At 42.1% G+C, this 20,892-nt stretch overlaps 1 protein-coding gene across 7 annotated transcripts in view; it reads right to left on the reverse strand.

Moving 5' to 3' along the window:
- The window catches only part of LOC149149397 (uncharacterized), a 79,649-nt gene extending 59,187 nt beyond the window's left edge, over window positions 1-20,462 (reverse strand). The window contains exons 1-6 of one of the 7 annotated variants that reach the window (XM_089440223.1): window positions 20,244-20,462; window positions 20,080-20,119; window positions 19,933-19,969; window positions 19,749-19,817; window positions 2,376-2,413; window positions 1,943-2,190 (exon numbers count right to left, since the gene is read on the reverse strand). In XM_089440223.1, the coding sequence (XP_089296349.1) occupies window positions 2,183-2,190; window positions 2,376-2,413; window positions 19,749-19,817; window positions 19,933-19,969; window positions 20,080-20,119; window positions 20,244-20,282 (231 nt within the window). In that variant the 5' untranslated portion in view covers window positions 20,283-20,462 and the 3' untranslated portion in view covers window positions 1,943-2,182. Of the gene's footprint in view, window positions 1-1,942; window positions 2,191-2,375; window positions 2,414-2,695; window positions 3,144-19,267; window positions 19,818-19,932; window positions 19,970-20,079; window positions 20,130-20,243 lie in introns of those variants that run through there. The other 6 variants (XM_089440225.1, XM_089440222.1, XR_016262722.1 and 3 more) reach the window with 6 other exon arrangements.
- Window positions 20,463-20,892: the final 430 nt, after the last annotated feature.

A 20,892-nucleotide genomic window follows, 5' to 3' on the forward strand; every position in this document is an offset into this window, starting at 1 on the left:
CTGTGAAGAAACATACCTAGCTATTTAGTAGTCATAAAATCTCCAAGGAAAACCTAGGATACATTATACCTCACCTACAGATCTATAACTTAGCAAATCTGATGCCGTGAAGGCATGGTTTACTACAATATATAAAATAATTTGGAAAATTTTGTAGGCCATGTGGCATAACATTAAAATAGAGCTACTATAACAAGATTGGAGTTACACAGTAATTATTCAAAAGACACATATTACTACTTTCTCCCAGAAGATAAATGCATAAAGAGATTCAGACAAACTGGGAATATGAAATAAAATACTCCTAAAGGAAATGATACAATGATTACTTTTGTATATACATGCAGAATTTAAGTAAGCAGGTATACCTAGCATTAGATGAAGGTTATGGAAACTAGGTAGGAAAAACGCAATAAACCGACACCCTACGGCCATAATATTTCTGAAGAAAACATAAAACAATCTGTACAGCAGATATTTAACCAAAATAATCAAGAAATAAAAAAGGTGTGATTATTCCATCAACGTTCACACGGTGGTTCCATTATCATTTGCGTATAAGAAAAATTGGGCATATGGACCAAAAAGATATCTAAGTTAATTCTAAAGACAAAAAATGCCATCCATTGAATCTACAAAAAAACTGAACCAAATATCCATAATCATAGGAGATTTCCAATTCAAACATTTAACAAAATTAGGCAAGATATCTCACAGTCTCGATCGAGTTTTGTATTTAAAGAAAATAGAGGGCCATACCGAAACAACCATGGCGACCCTCAAAAACCCTCATACATTTGGCATAGTCGTTTCCCTCTCAAGTTGATGAATAAAGGTACAAATAAATATAACTGACAATTGAACCATGGGAAACTTAAACCCTGCAACCAAGGCTGCACAATCGCTACCAGGTAGCAACAAACATCTTTTCACCCAAAATCATAGAAGCCAAGGGTTGTGGGTAAAAACCCCAAATAAAAAAATGCAACCAAGAGAACCGAAGGCATATCAGGGTTCACTAAGTCGAAACTACACAGATATCCATAGTGTTGTGGGGAAAAATGCCTATGCAGGACGATCCTATCCACCTAAGGTGTGACAGTGCCTTAGCAACAAACAAAGACAACTATTCTAGTATTCTTCCTTTATGAATTAAGAATGAAGAGAGATGGATGGACTAACCGGTGTCTTCTGTTTGTCCCTCGATCCAGTTTCCCTTCTCTTTGAGAGTTCCCAGCTACTTGCCTTCTCGCTCGCCCAGCTTCAAGAGGTTTCTGCAAGATCACAAGAAGAGAACGCTACACAAAGACATAGATTCATATTCATAACTAGTTCAGGATTAGAAGTAAACTAAACATACTAATGCAATCATACATCAAAGATACATCAGTATATAGGAGAAACCAAGATAGCTTTATTGATGAATAACAAGGTCCAGGAAGAGATACAACCCAGAGGGCTCCAATCCAGCATCTCCTTCCCAGCAAATGGAATTCCTATCTTAACCCCCTTCAAAGCATTAAGCACCCAATGATTCCAATCTCAAACCAACAACAATTCTTTGCAATAACAAAATTCCCACCTCTAGATCTCATGGAGGAGAGATCCATATATAGATGTTTGGAGAGAAGATTAGTCAGCTTGAGATCTAACTAGTGTCCTCTCCCTCTGTCAGTTCTTGATTCCACTTGGAGGTTCTTGCTTCCACTTGGAGATTGGGAACCTCTTACTCATCACTAGTCGAATTCACTGAGGCAAGTGTCATTGAGGAAGATTCTGGAAGCTTCCTAGGTCTTGACACCTCTTGGAATGGACTTGCCATTTGTCAACTCTCGCTCAGCGCACCCTGGTAGTGCTTCTACCTGCGTTGCAGTGCAGGTAGCTAGTGTTGACTTTGCATTTCAGCGCAGACAGCTAGTGGAGCCATTGAATTGATCCTGAATTGACTTGTTTTTGAGCAGTTTCTGGTGGAGAACTTCTGTGAATTGCTGTGGTTTGTTAGCCTTGTTCCTCTAGGGGTAGGAACAACATGTTTAGGGACTTTGGATCCCTTATATTATGGACATTTCATGCTTATAGCTGTAAGGCACAAAAATGTCTATAACACATAAGAAACAAGACGAATGCGATGGGGAAAAAACCACAAGCATCACACCGAAGGAGAACCCATGTGGAGTGAAATTCACCAACCTGTCAAGCAGACGACCATCACGACGTAAATACTTTAGTTTCACAAAATTGTGTGTCAGATTAGTCGTTCTGGGGGCGTACCTGAGACAAGACCAAGCACGCCCATTAGTAGAGCAACCAAAAGACTAGTATAACTGTAAATCAGTACAAATTCTTTCTAAAGGGAGAGATTTTTTGGGGGTTACCTGTTAAGCTGTAAAGAACCCAGAAGCGCTCTCCAAACCTGCAAGAGAAATCACATAATCCAAGTTATGATGATAGGATAAAAACCAAGAAGAGAGGGAAATTAACTCTAGAAATGGGTTACTCTAAAATTCTCAGGGAAAATCTCACCTAAGGTTAGGGTAGCATCGTTCAAGGGGAGGAATGACAGCAAGGGAGTCTTGACATTCCTTCTGTTAACGAGATAAAAAGAAAAAAACAAAACAAAATTTAACCAGAAGCTAAATTCAAGTGATAAACGAAATTAAAGTTAATGGAGTATGAACAGAAGGCCAAAGATTACCCTATTCCGCATGAAGTGGCTGCCACATCGAGCCGTCACTATGCAAACTTTCACTCTTTTATTAAATCGCCAAAGCTAGAAGGAGGAATTGTTAGATGCAAACTTTGTGAACATGGAAGGGTCGCAACACAACAACAGAAAGCTGAAACCCTTTCCCCAAATCTTGTCCCTATATGTCGCAAGGAAGAAATGATAAACCCCAATGTAGAAGGCAGAAAAAACGAGGTTAGGGTTTGGTGAGAAAATCTGAGTCATAGATCAAATCGTGGCAGATCTAGGGAGTTGAAAACCCCCTCGACAAACTCAACATTGGGGATGCGTGTCTGGGGAACGAATGCACAAGATTTAGTTTGGCTGAGATGGCAGAGGTTACACATGGCATTGCAATAGCATGGCGTAATTCCATGTTTCATATCACAACAAATGAATGCATACAACTGTTATACACCAAACTCCATTACCCCGCGATATGTGAAAAAAGAAATAATGCTACCACTACAGGAAAGAGGTCGATGTAAAGGGTTATGGGGTAAGGCGTAATAGGTCACAAACAAAGTATAAACATATACCTATATAGATCTTAACCACATTGGCACCCCCCATCACCATGACTAAGGTTACTTGTGCCTTACCTATGCAACCAAGGATCGCATTATTCAACATTGACGGGTAGAGACTTAGGTATAGAAAGTTTAATATGGGGGTGTAATAAGTTTTTAGAATAGTATAGATTACACATGTAATAAAGAAAGAAATAAAAAAAAAAATAGGGGATGTAAATTAGGTTCGTTACAAATGGTATTGGAGCACAATTCTACTTTTGAGCTTGTATAGGGGCATCTACGTTAACGCAGACTATGCACAAAGAACCAAAAAAAATTTAAATATATATATATATGTGTGTGTGTGTGTGTGTGTGTGTGTGTGTGTGTGTGTGTGTGTGCCTAAATTAATATGCCAACTGTTCTTATTGAATTTGAATTGTGGTGTAGGTAAAAATCTGAATTTGAATAGTTATGAAAGGACCTTTGCCACCTAATACTGGAGAAGAGGAATTGTACGTGGAACTGTGGGGAGCCGACAGTGCGACTGCCGTAAGCTCTCAGTTGGTGGAAATGGTATAGACATTGCAATTGGAGTTAGTTCAACTCCATAGCAGTAAAGAAAATTTGCTAAGAGCTAGTGAAGATCAGGAGAAGCTAATTCGAGAATAGACAGAGAAGTCTAGTCATAAAAGTGTAGACTAGGAAGGTATGAGGAATATAGGATCTGACAAGTCGGGAAGTGGGGAAGAAACCGATCCCAAATCACCAAGGGTGTATAAGAATCGAAGGAAAGCCGAATTACAAGGAGAATTTAGAAAGATCAAGCCACCAGTGTTTGATGGAGAAAAGGAGGAGGATGCAGAGGCATGGTTCTTGAATATGGACAAATATTTTCAAGTATATGAATATGAAAGAAATTTGAAAGCGCGATTGGAAATTTATCAATTGTAGGGTAAAGCCCCTTGTGGTGGGAGGAGCGAAAGAGTGTTCAAGCGCGGGAAGAAAAAAAAATATCATGGGAGGAATTTCAGAAGCAATTCAAGACTATATTCTTGAGTGAGAGGTATTATGATGACAGGGTGTTGGGCATGGAATCCCCCCAAGGCATGTTTTGGGGCTCAAAGCCCAAGTTTTGACCGAATCTCATTGTAAAGCTCTGCGAATTGTAGGCACGGGGCGCGAAAGTATGATAGAGTCACAGGGTTTTTCGCCCTAGTGTTGTAATGTAATGTCAGTTGGATAGACCTACCCATGGTCAATAGACCATTGGATTGTATAAATAGAGCGAGGCTCTAAATGTAGGAGAAGGAAGAAGTAGAAACAAGTCTAGGTGATTGAGTCGCAAGTTGAAGTGTGTCTTTGGGTCGTAGAGTAGGAGAAGGCTCTGCAACTGAGTGCATAAAGGTCTAATAGTCCACAGCTAAGTGCGCAGGGCGAAGTCGAGTTTGTAACCGAGGAAGGAATTAATAAAGAGAAGTTTTGTTATAATTATGTGTATCTGTTCTTGGGTTAATGTATGATTGATATAGTTTACAAATATATTGTTTATTTACTGCGTGCACCTGTATAAATGGTTTATATTGCTAAGTATACTTAAAGCACTCAAGTAGGCAAAGCTAATTAACTAACGTTGGAATACCAGTAAGGTCTCGGGTAATAACGCAAAGCGCAACATTCAGCCCCTAGATAGGGTTGTGTGAAGGCAATATATTAGGCTGCGAGGTACAGGAAAGTGCATGAAGAAACATGCGGGTAGGGTCAAACCGCAGACCACTTGAACTCATCAAACATCTCCAGGGTGCGGAAACCTGGTTCTAGCACCCTCCCATACTACTTCGGGTGAGACCTCAATCTGCGCTCTGCGGACTGTTGCCAAAAGGACCAGTAGTACCAGGATTTGTTTAGCTAACTTAACTCTGAACTTGGGTCAGGCCCCAATAAGCCAACAAATGGTTCCGTTTCCGAGATCGGTATTTGCATACAGATGTCTGATGTCGTATCACTGGAATCTGACAAAGAAAGGAATTGAAGAGTGGTTGGACAAAAAGATTCACGAGTTCGTGGCGTAGGAAAACAAGAATCCGTGATTATCAAAGGAAGAGTGGTTAGATTGCTACTTATATATGGAAAATCCACGAAATTTTCTTTGCATCCTTCCCCTCTGAATTGTACGAGTGGATCGCGAAGTTAGCAGACAGTGAAGGAAGGTGTAGGCTTGACAAACCTATTGTTTGGACTCCAGAGTTGGTGTGTAGGCTGGAAGCATCGAAAGATAAGTTCGCACATGCTGTGGATCACTGGCTCGATCGAATTATAGGAGGATTTATCACCGAGTTCACGGTAGATACTTCAGCCAGCTATAGCGAGGTATAACGATGCTTCCTCAAAGGACTGCGAGGTAAGTACGTTAAATATTTGAACACTTGGATTAAGTTTCTACTGTGTGAAAAGCGGGTTATGCGAATAAATTGATGTTTGGGGCTACGCAGAGTGGGAGGATCTACAAAAATGAAGGTAGCGCAGAACTAGAAACTAGCCCCTTGATTTCACCTCCGCGAGAAAGCGAGGAAGAGCTTGCAAAGGTTTCACCAAGAAGCGCGATCAGTTTGATAAAGCAGTGAGTTCCGCGCATACCACTTCCACCTACACCACTGCCAGTTTCACCATATTCACCCCCGTCTTCGCCCACACCACCTCCGCCACCACCACCGTTCAATATGGCAAGCGTGATAAAGTTTCTAGTGTTCAAAGGAGTAGGGAATGAAGATCCGGACTAGTTTTGGTTCGTGGTAAGGGCAGTATGGGAAGTGCAAGGAGTCACGGATGACAATATAAAGAAAGCAACACTGGTTAGCGCTCTGCAGGATTATACACTGACTTGGTACATTAAGAATTCCAATGACAATCTGAATGCAGGGATTGCGGATATCCAAGTTGTGCTAAACAAGGAATTTAGCAGGCCAAAATCAGAGACAGTCGATCATTGGATTTAAGGAAATCACGATGCTTGCAGGCGAGACCCCCTGGGAGCTGTATTAGAGACTGAAGTGTACAATTCGTGAAGCCAATATGACCTTGACATATGGGCAACACCGCGCATGGTTTATAGCATCGCTAACACCACATCTAAGGAACACTTTGTCACAGTAGAAGCTAACCACTCAGGCCGAGGCCTTGGAGATCGCGATGAGATTGTATGAGACTCCAATACAAGATCCTAACCTAGGAATTCAATAGTTCCACGCGCAGTTGAAAACTTGTACCTTGAGATGCAGAGTTTGAAACAAGATAGAATGGCTCGCCCAGAAGCGCATGAGGAGGTATGGTGTGTAAAGCGCAAAGGCCAAGGACATGACAAGTGCCATTATCCAGTCTTTGTGAACTACCTGGCAGGAGGAGGACCAATGCCATTGAGACCGGAGGCACAAGTAGGATCGAGCAAAGCCCCTACATTATGATGTGCAATTTGTCAGATAGGAGGGAAGCATGCTACAAATAACTGACATCTATTACAGAAGTATACGCAGAATTCCCAGCAGTTGTTCTGTAATTTCTGCAGGTCAGTAGGCCATGATGAGCGCACCTGTAGAAGTTATGAACTGATGATGGATCGGACTCCTACCTATAGAGTTCAGACTGAAACATGGGCCCTCAATCAAAATGCAGGGATGGCACACACTGGATTTTCAGAGGTCGAGGTGGAATGGGACCAAGAAGAGGTCGTGGCCAGCTGATATGTTACAATTGTGGAGGGCCAGGGCATTATGCCTACGATTGTATAAATCCAACGAGACCATCATGCTTATATTGTACCAAGTTTGATCATGAGACGGAAGACTGTCCCACGCTGATAGCGAGGTTGCACGATAAAGGAGCACTCCAACCTCCCCTGACTCAGAACCTGCAAATGATGAGGTCTGAGCTGCGCGAGGAAGACTCAAATGTAAATATCGTGCTCCGAAGTGGTATCACGATAGGAGATGACAAACGCAAGAAGCCCAAAGAGAGTTCCTGGTTCGCAAGGCTCCAACAAAGGAACCAGAATTTGATTTGGAGCACGCTAAGGAGACATTCATGGAAGCTAAGAAGAGCTTCGCGGATGCCTCCACTTCAAGAAGTAAAGACAAACTGGAACCAGAAATGGACCCATCAATGCTCACTACATTTTTGGAGACATGCATGAAGCTACTGCGTGACAGAAAATCTGTGAAAGGGCTACAAGAACTCATCACTAGATGTGCTGGAACCACACCAGGAGAACCGCACATAGTCTGGAAGCTCGAGAAGCACACAACGCGAATAGGAAGAGAGATGAGATTGACTGTGCAGATCAAGGAATATGAAATGGATCAAGTGATTTTGGATCTAGGATCAGACACGAACGTCTTGCCAAAGCAGACATGGGAGCACATGGGCAGGCTTGCACTGCAATGGTCTCCTATTCAATTATGAATGGCGAACTAGGAAAAGATCCTACCTATGGGAAGATTGTAGGGAATATCGGTAGATATCGAAGGTGTGAGTGCGCTTGCAGATTTCGAAGTGATAGAGATTATTGATGACAACAATCCCTATCCTGTGCTACTAGGAATAGATTGGGCCACTGACATGAATGGAGTGATAAATCTAAAGAAGCTCAAGATGATTTTCGAGAAAAAGTCACTGCACGTAGTGGTACCTTTAGACCTTGCGGAAGGATAGCGCTACACAGAGCCAGTGCGTGACTACGATAGCGACGATGATCCAGACTATATCTACAAGATAACCGCGTGGGAGCATGATTGGGTGAATCCAACAACAGATGGCAGACTCTCATGGGAGCGCAAAAGCTCCTACACCTTAGATTCGGACGAGGAAATAGAACGATGGTAGAACCGGTTACACGAGGTAACTACACTCAACTGTAACATGATGACAAGGTCATTGCGTTGTGTGGCAACTGAGGTAAGAGGTCTGCCTATGTATGACGGGTTGAGCAAGGTGGATGATTTCCTGAACAAATATGAAAGTGAAGTACCGGAACAACAATGTTTCAACGCTCTAAAATGGGTATTGCGCACAACGCCCGCGAGATGGTGGGGTACGCATCAAGGAAGTTTTGAGCAGTGGCGCGAATGCAGAAGGATGATGTACATGTGGTTTGGAAAGCCTCGAATGTGGAGGAAATTCGAGTATGACAGACGAAACAACCCGTGCGGCCAGCTTTCCATATGGGTACAGGCGTATGGTGCGCAACCTGCACAAACGCACACTGTCCTCACGATAGGAAACACGACTGAAAAGAAGTAGCGGGCAAGACAATGGCGTGAATGACCCCTCCTGTTGGGACTAGGAAGTATGGTAAGACCAAGCAAACAGAAGCATATTCACATAGAAGCTTTTGAAAAAATATGTGAAGCACTGAACACGGTCCACCATGTGAAACGAACTGACTGGGACCTACATGTACCAGTGGTTCTTTGGGCTTATAGGATGATATGCAAAACCCTGACCACGCGGGCACTTCCGAAGCTGAAGTACGAAGCGAATGTTGTAATCCTTATGGAGCATGCAAAGCTTAGTCCACACATATTATCAATAGTAGATACGAGGGTTCGCGAAGCTCGGAAAGAAGGGATCACACAACCGCAAGAAACATAACGCATGGGACTTAAAGAATAAATTCAACAAGGAAACCTTAGACTCCACAAACTTGAAGAAGAAAGGGTACGTTAAGGAAGAAAAGTGCTTTGATGGACATGGAAGTCAAGAAGATGGAGGACGAAATAAAGAAAGATTTTCTCGGCAAAAAGACCAGAATGGTAAGGTAGGGTGCATGCGATCACGATGACAGGGTTAAGGCCTATTTCCGTGAATTGATTAGTCTGATGCCTTGGCTTGGACTGCATATTGCTAAACATAATGACCAAGGTAGCTTTGCAAGTAATAAAGTACGCGATGCCAACCATAATAGTAAAAGGTAGAGATTCTCCAGGCAACATGATGAATGATCGGATGAAACTTTTCACGGGTGGTGTGACAACTTGACTAGCTGAGGGAAGGACAGTCTTAGTGCTCTAGGCAGTTGGAAAGGAGCACGTGACTATAAACTATTCTACCCGGGAACTGCGTGATATTGGAGATGCGCGCAGAAGCAAAGAGTCACAAGGTTTGCGACTGCGCACGGGGGGTTGCACTGCCACGCGGGTTGGCCAGAAAGTGACCGTTGAAGTCACTATTCACGATGGGATGCTCGACTTGAGGCCAAATGGAGTGGGCAGCAGGAATTTAAGATGTGATTTATGGGAAAAATCTGGGAAAATCTACCGCCAAGGGAGAATTAATGAACCGGATTTGGGGGGAACAGTCGAATTCAAATTCCAAAAGCGCTATAAAATACAAAGGGCTGCCCAGCAAACAACACTTGGTCATTTGCGAATTGAGCGGTCAAGCAGAACCCTGATTGTTGTGAGCCGAGTGTTGATTAAGCCCCTAAATTCGCGAGTGATAGATTGTTACATAGATACAATGGCAACAACTAAGGATGGTATGGAGATAGCAGAAGTGACTACCAAGGAGGTGTTGAAAGCCCTAACTGTGGGGGATGTTCCAGAAGGTGTTGGTATTGTGGCAGAAATCCAGAAATCACATGCACGCTAAGACACAAGAAGGACAAACAATAAATGGCTCTCGTACGCGTGTCCCCGCGAAACCCGCTGCGCAGTAAACTGTCGATGGAGGAGAAGGGGAAAGTTGTCACTATGGAAACAGATGAAGAAGAAAAAGATCTGCAGGATCTTACCATTGCATAAGAAGAAGATGAAGGCATGGAGATGGATACTCAGCCTACGCACTCTGCAACAAAACTGCCCGCCTATGTCCCCTTGCAAAAAGGGAAGGCCAAAGTGCCCAAGGACCTGGACAAGACCAAGAGCTCGCTCCAGACCCCGCTCCTTCCAGATGGCATTATGTTTGAAGGCACGCACCTGGGCCGCGTGCCGAGCCTAAAATTTGAATATTGGGACCTCGCTGACCACGAGAAGTTCCCTCACCTTGAGATTGGAAACCTCATGAAGAAGAACACCGTGGGGGAGGTGACAACATTAGAGCCGCGAAAGTGGTTGCGCGGCATGGAAAAGGTTGGGCTGCTGAACCTACTCTGGGTGTCGCATTTCCATCGTGCCTCAATAACCATTTTCGTCATCAAGCAGTTGCTCCGTCTGGTGCATGATGGGTGTTTATGGCTAGAGGAGCCCATCCCCATCACGATAGACTTGATTCATCGCGTCTCCCAGCTTCCATACAAAGGAGAGGACCCTGCGGCCATATCAGAAGGGAAGGGCAGTGATTTGGCCATCACGGAGGCCATGAAGAAGAAGTACAAGCTGGAAAAGAAGAAGAGGGGCTACGCCATCTCCAACATCAAGGACAAAATAGTACGCGTGGCAACCCAAATCCTCACAGGAAAATTTATGTGCAAGTGCAGCGTAGACGAGGTACCTGCGCCGGTGGTCACACTGGCCGAGCAGTGCGTGGAGGGGGTCCAGTTTAACTGGTCCGAATTCCTTTGCATGAAATTTTTAGAGAATTTCCGCAAAGCCCAGGAACAGGGCAAAACATTCCACTATGCATGGTTGTTACTGTCCATAGTGCTCGTAGCCAAGGAACTGTTATAGGATAGTCAATTCCCCATAATTGACAGAGATTTACCGGAGGCCGCGAAGTATGCTTCGCTTTGGGCCACGAAGGATGCTAAAAGGATATGTGACAACAAGATCTTCTAGGTGCTCATGGAGATGAACCTCAGAATTTGGATCAACCATAAGCCACGGTTGTCAACCACGGTTTACAACAGTCTGCAGAGTTTTGCATAATTTAAGCCAGACATGCATAACATATATATCAGGGTGCGCAAGGACCCGACTAAATAGTGGACAAAGATACCCTTTGTAGCCACCGACGACGCCATTTTCAATGTCCTGGAGGCATGGCCACCGGAATGGCATGCCCCAGACATTGCAGAAATCGAGAAGTCAGCAGCGCAAAAGAAGAAAGATGAGGCCAAGCTGCGCATTGCACAGTTGGCCGAAAAATGAAAGAAGGAAACAACAGCAGCAGAAGTGCGAGCAGTGCGGGATGCGGAACAAAAAGTAGTTGAGCAGGAGAAGGCTGCAACAGCAGCAGCAACACAGGAAGCAGCCGTGAAGGTGGGCGAGGTCCAAATAATGCCTTCGCAGGGGCAGGAAGCAGAAACAAAAGAAGGAGGCGTGGACCCACGAACCACGTCAACATAGCTGAAGCGCCAACACCCAGCAGAGCGGGCAGGGTTGCGGAAGAAGGTCAAGGCTTCGAAATTGTCCATTAACTCGATCGCCCTAACCAAGGGTGATCTGCATGACATTGGTGAGACGGTGCACGATGTCACCAATGAGGCTCTCCAAGATTTCATGCAAGAGAACCAAATTGTGTTGGGGGCCCTCAGAGCACAGTTGTAGGAATTATAGGCACGCCCCCTTAGGTTGGTACCCTTTTGACCAACCTTGCAGTCGGATCCACGGCAGCAGAGCAAATGTTGCACGCGCGGATGATGAACATAATAGTGCTGCCAGAAGGGGCACTAGCGACATCAAGTGAGACCGACAGGCCTTCGGTTAACACGCTGAAAGGTCTCGATGTTAATGTAGCTTCCCTTCTGCGTGAGACATTATATGTGTTGTAGGATGGAATAACTGCAGAGCTGCAAGATAGGGAGAGTCGTGCGCTCTAAGTCCTTAGTGAGCAGAAAATAAATATGGAACAACTGAGCTTGCAGCGCAACGAGTTGGTGTCGCAAAATCAACAGCTGGTACAAGTGATAGATGACGCTTGCCAAAGCGTCTCGGAGCTGGCCATCCTAGAAAATATACCAGTGGAGGCGTGGATCCACAGGTTAGAAGCAGGGGTCCGTGAGGCCAGGGAGGAATGACAAAGGTTCAGTTGGAGCTGAATCTTCAGATCGTCGAGCTGCGATTAAAGGCGCAACCATCCACTCCCCCGGAAGTCAGAGAACAACGCGCTAGTGCTATCACAGCGGGATTGGAGGAAATCAGAGGTGCAGTGCGAGACTACACCAGCATGTTGGAAAAATCACTTGAATTCCTCTCAACTCTGCAGGAGGACCCCAACATCCAGCGCTTAGAGACAGAGGCACGAGAACTCCAACAAAAGTATGACAATGTCTGAGGAACTATGCAGACAATGGTCCTCACCCAAAGGCTTGCGCGGATGCAGCAATCTAAAGCACTAAAGGAGCAGGTGGATGCGGCATGACATAAGGAAGCAGTCCTAAAAGCGTGCGTCCAACCTTGGATGGACGAGGCCTTCACCATCATGACAGACATCGAAGGCAAGCTCGCACACATACAGGGGATGCACATATTGATGCAGAGAAGCAATCCCGACACAGAGGTCTCGGAACAGCATATGCAGCAAATCCAGCAAGCAGCAGCTCAGTGCGCTGCTGACCTCTGCGCAGTTCAAGAATAGTTAGAGGGACTTCGCGCAAAGATCATTGTGCTGAAAGAGTGACTCGAGGGCAAGTCACAATGTTTGTGTTGGGGTCCTGTTGGGCATGGAATTCCCCCAAGGCATGTTTTTGGGTTCAAAGCCCAAGTTTTGACCGAATCTTGTTGTAAAGCTTCGCGAATTGCGGGCACGGGGCACAAAAGTATGATAGAATCACAGGGTTGTCCACCCTAGTGTTGTAATGTAATGTCGGCTGGATAGACCTACCCATGGTCCGCTGACCATGGGATTGTATTAATAGAGAGAGGCTCTAAGTGTAGGAGAAGGAAGAAGTAGAAGCAAGTCTAGGTGATTGAGTCACAAGTTGAAGTGTGTCTTTGGATCGTAGAGTAGGAGAATGCTCTACAGCTGAGTGCGTAGAGGCCTAATAGTCCGCAGTTGAGTGCGCGGGGTGAAGTCGAGTCTATAATAGAGGAAGGAATTAATAAGAGAAGTTTTGTTATAATTTTGTGTATCTCTTCTTGGGTTAATGAATGATTGATATAATTTGCAAATATATTGTTTATTTACCGCGTGCACCTGTATGAATGGTTTATATTGCTAAGTATACTTAAAGCAATCAAGTAGGCAAAGCTAATTAACTAGCATTGGAATACCAGTAAGCTCTTGTGTAATAACACAGAGTGCGACATTCAACCCTTGGGTAGGGTTGCACGAAGGCAGTATATCAGGCTGCGAGGTACGGGAAAGTGCATGAAGCAACTTGTGTATAGGGTCAAACCGCAAACCATTTGAACTCATCAGACATCTCCAGGGTGCAGAAACCTAGTTCTAACACCCTACCATACTACTTAGAGTGAGACCTTAGTCCGCGCTCCATGGACTGTTGCCGAAAGGGCCAGTAGTACCAAGATTTGTTTGGCTACAACACAGGGCTAAGGAATTCCATGAGCTAAAGTTGGGGAAACTGACTATGGATGAATTTGTAAACAAATTCACCAATTTGTTGCGTTATGTACCCTATTTGAAAGAAGAGAAAGCTAAAACTCAATCGTTCTTGAACTGTTTTCCGGTCTCTTACAAGGAGAGAATTGAGTTTGATAACCTGAAGACCATGGACAAAGTGGTCAGAAAAGAGAGGCTATGTCATCAACAGTTCAAAATTAAAAATGAAGGTGGAAAATTGTGGAGGACCAAGGAAGGCAATAGAACTAGTGGGGGGGTGAAGAAGAAAAAACCACTATACTTGAGAAATTTTGATTGAGATCATCAGAAAAGGAAAGGGGTTAGAGGAGAAGTACCCTTGCGAGCTCAGTCCCACACGGGTTCAAGGGTAACAAAAGAGAACAAAAAAAAGTATGACGCCGCCAAAGAACCACTAAGGTATTGGGGATGTGGGGGACCTCATATGATGAGAGACTACCCACACAACTCTCGGTCTATGCACAACATACATACAATTCAGGCGACTACTACAGTAAATGATGTTGCAAGAAGCATATCGAGGATTAGCGTCGCCCTGGAAAAGCGATAAGCTGAACATCAAGCCACTATGCTGGAAATAGAAGGTAAAATATTAAACCAGATTGTGTCTATTTAATAGATCCGGGGGATACTTTAAGCTATTTATCCCCCAAACTGTAGAAAAATGCAATCCGAAAACAGAAAAATTCAGAAATGCAAGGCTGGTACAACTAGCCATGGGAACTAAGAGGAGAATAACTCAGTATGTGCAACAGTGCCCTACTGATTTTAATGGATATTCCTCAAAGGTAGAATTGAATCTTCTCCCACTTGGGTCATATGACATATTAGTGGGAATGGACTAGTTAGAACAACAAGCTGCTATTATAAATTGTTTGGAGAAAATAGTGACATGTGTAGGAACGAATGGGGTCTTGAACGTAATTAAGGGAAAAGTGAAACCAGTAATGCTTCGACAAATTTCCACCTTACAACTAAAAAGAAGCGCCAGAAAAGGCTATCAACTATATTTGGCATAGGTTGATGCCAGCCCCCGATTGTATGAACAAGAAAAGTTAGAAACGATTCCGGTTATCAAGGAATTCATGGATGTTTTTCCAAAAGAAATTTTGGGATTAACCCCATCCAGAGATATAGACTTCATGATAAATCTAGTGCCAGGGGTTGTTCCGATGTCTAAGACTCCATATCGTATGAGTACTCTAGAATTGTTAGAGTTAAAAATGCAGTTACAAGAATTACTACACAAAGGATATATCAGAGCCAACGTTTCTCCTTGGTGGGAACCAGTTTTGTTTGTGAAAAAGAAGGATAATACATAAAGAATGTGTATAGATTACCGTCAGCTAAACAAGTTAACAGTAAAAGACAGATACCCCCTACCAAGAATAGATGATCTATTTGATCAAGTCGGAGGGGCCTCAGTCTTTTCAAAAATTGACCTAAGAACGGGGTGTCATCAGTTGTGGATTGAAGAGGAAGATATCCAGAAGACGTCTTTCAGAACATGGTATGGGCACTATGAGTTTGTGGTGCTACCATTCAGTCTCACCAATGCTCCTACAACGTTCATGTGTCTCATGACCAACGTGCTGCACCAGTATCTGGATCACTTTGTATTAGTCGTTATAGATGACATTCTGGTGTACTCCAAGAGCGAAGAGGAACATCAAGAACATTTAAGGTTAGTACTGTAGAAATTAAGAGAACATGAAATATACGCAAAAGGCAACGAGTGTGATTTTTTCAAAACCAAGATACAATACTTAGGACATGTCATATCTAAAGAGGGTTTGGCAGTAGACCCCGAGAAGATTGCAGCCATTTTGGAATGGCCAGTACCAAGGGATGTATCTGTAGTCCATTCTTTTATGGGAATTGTAGGATACTATCACATATTTGTGAAGGACTTTTCCAGATTGGCATACCCCATCACCTCATACAGAAAAAATGAACGAAGTTTGACTGGATGGAAAAGTGTTAGGAAAGTTTTAATAAACTTAAAAAATTGTTGACCACGGCTCCTGTCTTATGGATAACAGATCCAGATCAGAAGTTTGTAGTATGCATAGATGCGTGCCTTGAAGGTTTAGGAGGGGTGTTGCTATAAAATAATGTTGTGATAACCTATGAATCCCAGAAACTGAAGCAACACGAGCAAAATTATGATGTGTATGATCTGGTATTGGCTGCACTAATTCATGCATTAAGAATGTGGAGACATTATTTTTTGGGTAAAAAGTTTGTTTTATTGACAGACCACATCAATCTTAAACATTTTTTTAGTCAATCCGACCTGAATGTGAGTTAGGCAAGATGGTTAACCTTCCTCAGCGAATTCGAATTTGAAATCAATCATATTAAAGGGAAGGAGAACAAGATTGTTGATGCATTAAGTTGGCATGCTCATGCTACAGTTGCACACATGGGAGTAAGTGTAAGAACGGATTTTCAAGAACATGTGAAGTTAGTTGGGCAACATGACCCACAATACCAAGAATTGCACAAACAAATACAACAAGGTAAAATAACAAGGTATGTGATCAATCCTCAAGGATTGATCACCTGCCAAGGTAGATGAGTCATTCCTAATAACACCCCTCTCAAACGAAGAATTTTGGATGAGCAACACAAAGAGCCATATGTAGGCCACCCAGGATACCAAAAAATGATAACTGCTTTACAGAAACAATTTTTTTGGGCTGGAATGAAAAGGGATATAGCCAATTACTTGGAAAGGTGCCTATAATGTCAACAAGTGAAAGTAGAACATCAACATCTGGCAGGTCTACTGAATTCATTACCTATTCTAGAGTGGAAGTGGGAAATGATTTCCATGGATTTCATAACTGGATTACCAAGAACTTGATACTAGCATGATTCCATTATGGTGGTAGTAGATGTACTGACAAAAGAAACCCACTTTATTCCTGTACAATCCACCTTTGGAACAACACAAATTGTGAATATCTTCATGAAAGATATTTTCAGATTACATGGTATACCAAAAATGATCATATCAGATTGGGATGCAAAGTTTACTTCAAAATTTTGGAAATCACTTTTTGGGAATTTTGGTACCAAACTGAACTTCAGTACAACATACCACCCGCATACGGATGGGAAAAATGAAAGAACTAATCAGGTCTTGGAAGACCTGCTTCGAATGTATGTGATGGATAGACCCACAAAATGGGAAGACTATCTGCATTTAGCCGAGTTTTCCTATAACAATAGTTATCAGGCTTCCATTAAAATGAGCCCCTTTGAGGCTCTCTATGGCAGAAAATGCCATACCCCTCTCAGTTGGAGTCAACCAGAGGATAGGTTGATCCTTGGACCCGAGCTCTTGGGTGAAATGGAAGAGACAGTACGAAAAATTCAGCAAAATATTAAAATTGCTCAAGATCGGCAAAAAACCTATGTAGATAAAAAAATAAATTTAAAGAATTTCAAATCGAGGAACATGTGTATTTGAGAGTCAAGCCTTGCAAGAGTACCTTGAGTACTGGCAGCTATGCTAAACTAGCATTGCGGTACTGTGGGCCATTTGAAGTACTGGATCGAATAGGTCTAGTAGCATATCAATTAGGTCTACCTTCTCATATTAAATTACATAATGTATTTCATGTGTCGCTATTAAAAAAATATGTGCATGATAACTCTCATGTAATTGATTGCATCTTCTACAGGTGGATCCCAAAGGAGATTTCTTGCCCAAACCACTCTGCATTCTAGAACGGAGGGAAACCGTACTGCGGAATTGGGTCATATCTCAGGTTAAAGTGCAGTGGCAACACTTTACTACTAAGGAAGAAACCTGGCAAAAAGAAGAGGTGATAAGGGTTTCTTATCTTGCGTTATTTCCTGCTGAATAATAACACTGAGGACGATGTTAAGTTTAAAGGGGGGGATGATGTAACACCTCCCATTTTTAAGAACTTAATTAGTTATGTAATGGCTACAAAGACTATGCTAGTATGTGATAAACATGTATGTTTGGATGTTTAAGTTTTATTAATAAAGTTATTGATTTTATGATGGAAATTTCATTGGCTGACCCTACAGTAGAAGATGAAACTTGCCAAGAATTTGAGAGGAATCAGATTCATCATGATTTTTCCTATATATATATATATGCTAACCTGGTGGGAGATAAAGACTGGGAATAAAAGCGCTGCAAGTGGAAAAGGCAGGTTTTTAGCTTTAAGGAAAAACATGGAAAAAAACCTAGGCTAAGGGGAAACAAAACCCTTGAAGGTAGGATGCTGCTAAGGAAAAATTTGTGAACATGATAATGTTAAATAAGCATTATCAAGGAAGAGTAGTGGTTACTCATGCCCAACAAGTTGTCATAGCTCAGGGGGAATCAGAGGATTCAAGGTTGGGAGGTTTGGTGATGTCAGCCATTGATTTTCTGATCTGAAGTGTATTGGTCAGAAAATTCTTAACTGTACTTGAATATTGTTTTGTATTAGATGCATGCTAAAGGTTAGTTACCAACTGTAATTTAATTATTTCTTCTCGGTTTCAAAGTTTATATAATCTATGGGTAGCGTGATTAAATTCTTTTGTATAATTTTATATTGGTTGAAATAGGAGCTTGTATGTTAAGGCTTCCAATGAATGTATGCAAATGAATGTGCTAACCAGTGCGGTCTCATTGAACGATTGGGTTGCATGTAGGAATTTTTATAGTTTCGTATAGAAAATGTTGGATATATGCATTTTGATATATTTTATCTAAAAGTATGCAGTTGATGATGTATAGGGAATTCCAGGCAGACAAGTCTGTAGGTGTTTTGATTAGGAATTATGTTCCTAAAATTTTGAGTACTGTTTAAGAAGTGTATCTTGGTAAATAGTTACCATCCATTTCAGGATTTTTGGTGAGAGACAGGGGATAGTATCAGGGAGCTGTTTGACTATGAAGAAACATGCCTAGTTGTTTAGTAGTCATAAAATCTCCAAGGAAGACCTGGGATACGTCATACCTCGCCTACAAATCTATAGCTTAGCAAATCTGATGCCGTGAAGGCATGGTCTACTACAATATATAAAACAATTTGGAAATTTTTGTAAGCTAGATGGCATAACATTAAAATAGAGCTATTGTACCAAATATTAGAGTTACACAGTAATTATTCAAAAGACATATTATTACTTGCTTTGAGAAGATAAATGCATAAAGAGATCAAAAAAACCGTGAATATGAGATAAAATACTCCTAAAGGAAATGATAAAGTGATTACTTTTGTATATACATGCAGAATTTAAGTAAGCGGGTATACCTAGCAATAGATGAAGGTTATGGAAACTAGGTAGGCAAAACGCAATAAACCGACACCCTACGACCATACTATTTCTGAAACAAGCATAAGCCAATATGTACAACAAAGATTTAACCAAAAGAATCGAGCAAGAAACAAGGTGTGATTATTCCATCGATGTTCACATGATGGTTCCATTATCATTTGCATATAAGGAAAATTGGGCATATGGACCAAAAAGAAATCTAAGTTAATTCCGAAGACAGAAAACGTCATCCATTGAATCAAACTGAACCAAATATCCATAATCATAGGAGATTTCCAAATTCAAACATTTCACAAAATTAACCAAGATATCTTACAGTCTGGGTCGAGTTTTGTATTTAAAGAAAAAAGAGGGCGAGACTGAAACAACCATGGCGACCCTCAAAACCCTCATACATTTGGCATAGTCGCTGCCCTCTCAAGCTAATGAATAAAGGTAAAAATAAATATAACTAACAATTGAACCATGGGAAACTTAAGCCCTGCAACCAAGGCTGCACAATCGCTACTGGGTAGCAGCAAACATCTTTCACCCAAAATTATAGAAGCCAACAGTCCTGGGTAAAAACCCCAAACAAAAAAATACAATCAAGTGAACCAAGGGCATATTCAGCTTGGGTAAGTCAGAACTACACAGACATCCATAGGAAGCAAGGCAGAAGCGATGGGGACAAAACCACAAGCAGCACATTGAAGGAGAACCCATGTGGAGTGAAAGTCACCAACCTGTCAAACAGATGACCATCACGGCATAAATACTTTAGTCTCATGAAATTGTGCGTCAGATTAGTCGTTCTGGGGGCATACATGAGACAAGAACAAGCACACCCATTAGTAGAGCAACCAAAAGACCAGTATAACTGTAAATCAGTACAAATTCTATCTAAAGGGAGGGATTTTGGGGGGTTACCTGTTGAGCCATAAGAACCTAGAAGCGCTCTCCAAACCTACAAGATAAATCACATAATTTGAGTTAGGATGATAGAATAAAAACCAAGAAGAAAGGGAAATTAACTCCAGAAATATGTTACTCTAAAATTCTCACGGAAAATCTCACCTAAGAGTAGGGTAGCACCGTTCAGGGGGAGGCGTGATAGCTAGGGAGTCCTGGCATTCCTTTTGTTAATGAGGTAAAAAGGAAAAATATAAAATGAAATATAACCAGAATCTAAATTCAAGTGATAAACGAAGTTAAAGTTAATGGAGAAGGTTGAAGATTACCCCATTTTGCATGGAGTGGTTGCCGCATCGAGTCGTCATTGTTAAAACTTTCACTCTTTTATTAAATCTCCAAAGGTAGGAGGAGGAAATATTATACGCAAACTCTGCGAACAGGGAAGGGTCGCAACACAACAACAGAAATCCGAAACCCTTACCCCAAATCTCAGCCCTATATGCCGCAAGGAGGAAATGACAAACCCCAATGTAGAAGGCAACAAAACGAGGTTAGGGTTTGGTGAGAAAATATGAGCCATAGATAAAATATATTGGAAATAATGAGGGGGGGTGAATCAGTATTTCTTAGCAATTAGCACTTTTAAAAATTTTCAGAGAAATAGAAGACTCCCACTCTTGATATAGGCCTGGACTCTATGCAAGACTATATCTAAAACTGTCCTAAAGATATATACAATAGAAACTGATGACAGACCCTAGACTTGCGATGAACCAAGCTCTAAGTACAACAACAAAGACCATTCTATCAACTATGACAAGACAAGTAACATGAACTTACTACATCATTAGATTTAGCAGACTTAGTGTAGCATCAAATGTGTAGTATCAAGAATAGGACATCCAAAATGTGGTATCAAAATTAATTGCGACATATAAAGACATAGAGATATAATTGAGACCTTGTATATACTTA

Source organism: Pinus tabuliformis, chromosome 9 (assembly GCF_031772625.1).
Source record: "Pinus tabuliformis cultivar Carrire ecotype Pingquan chromosome 9, CPIR1, whole genome shotgun sequence".
In the NCBI taxonomy this organism is placed as follows: domain Eukaryota; kingdom Viridiplantae; phylum Streptophyta; class Pinopsida; order Pinales; family Pinaceae; genus Pinus; species Pinus tabuliformis.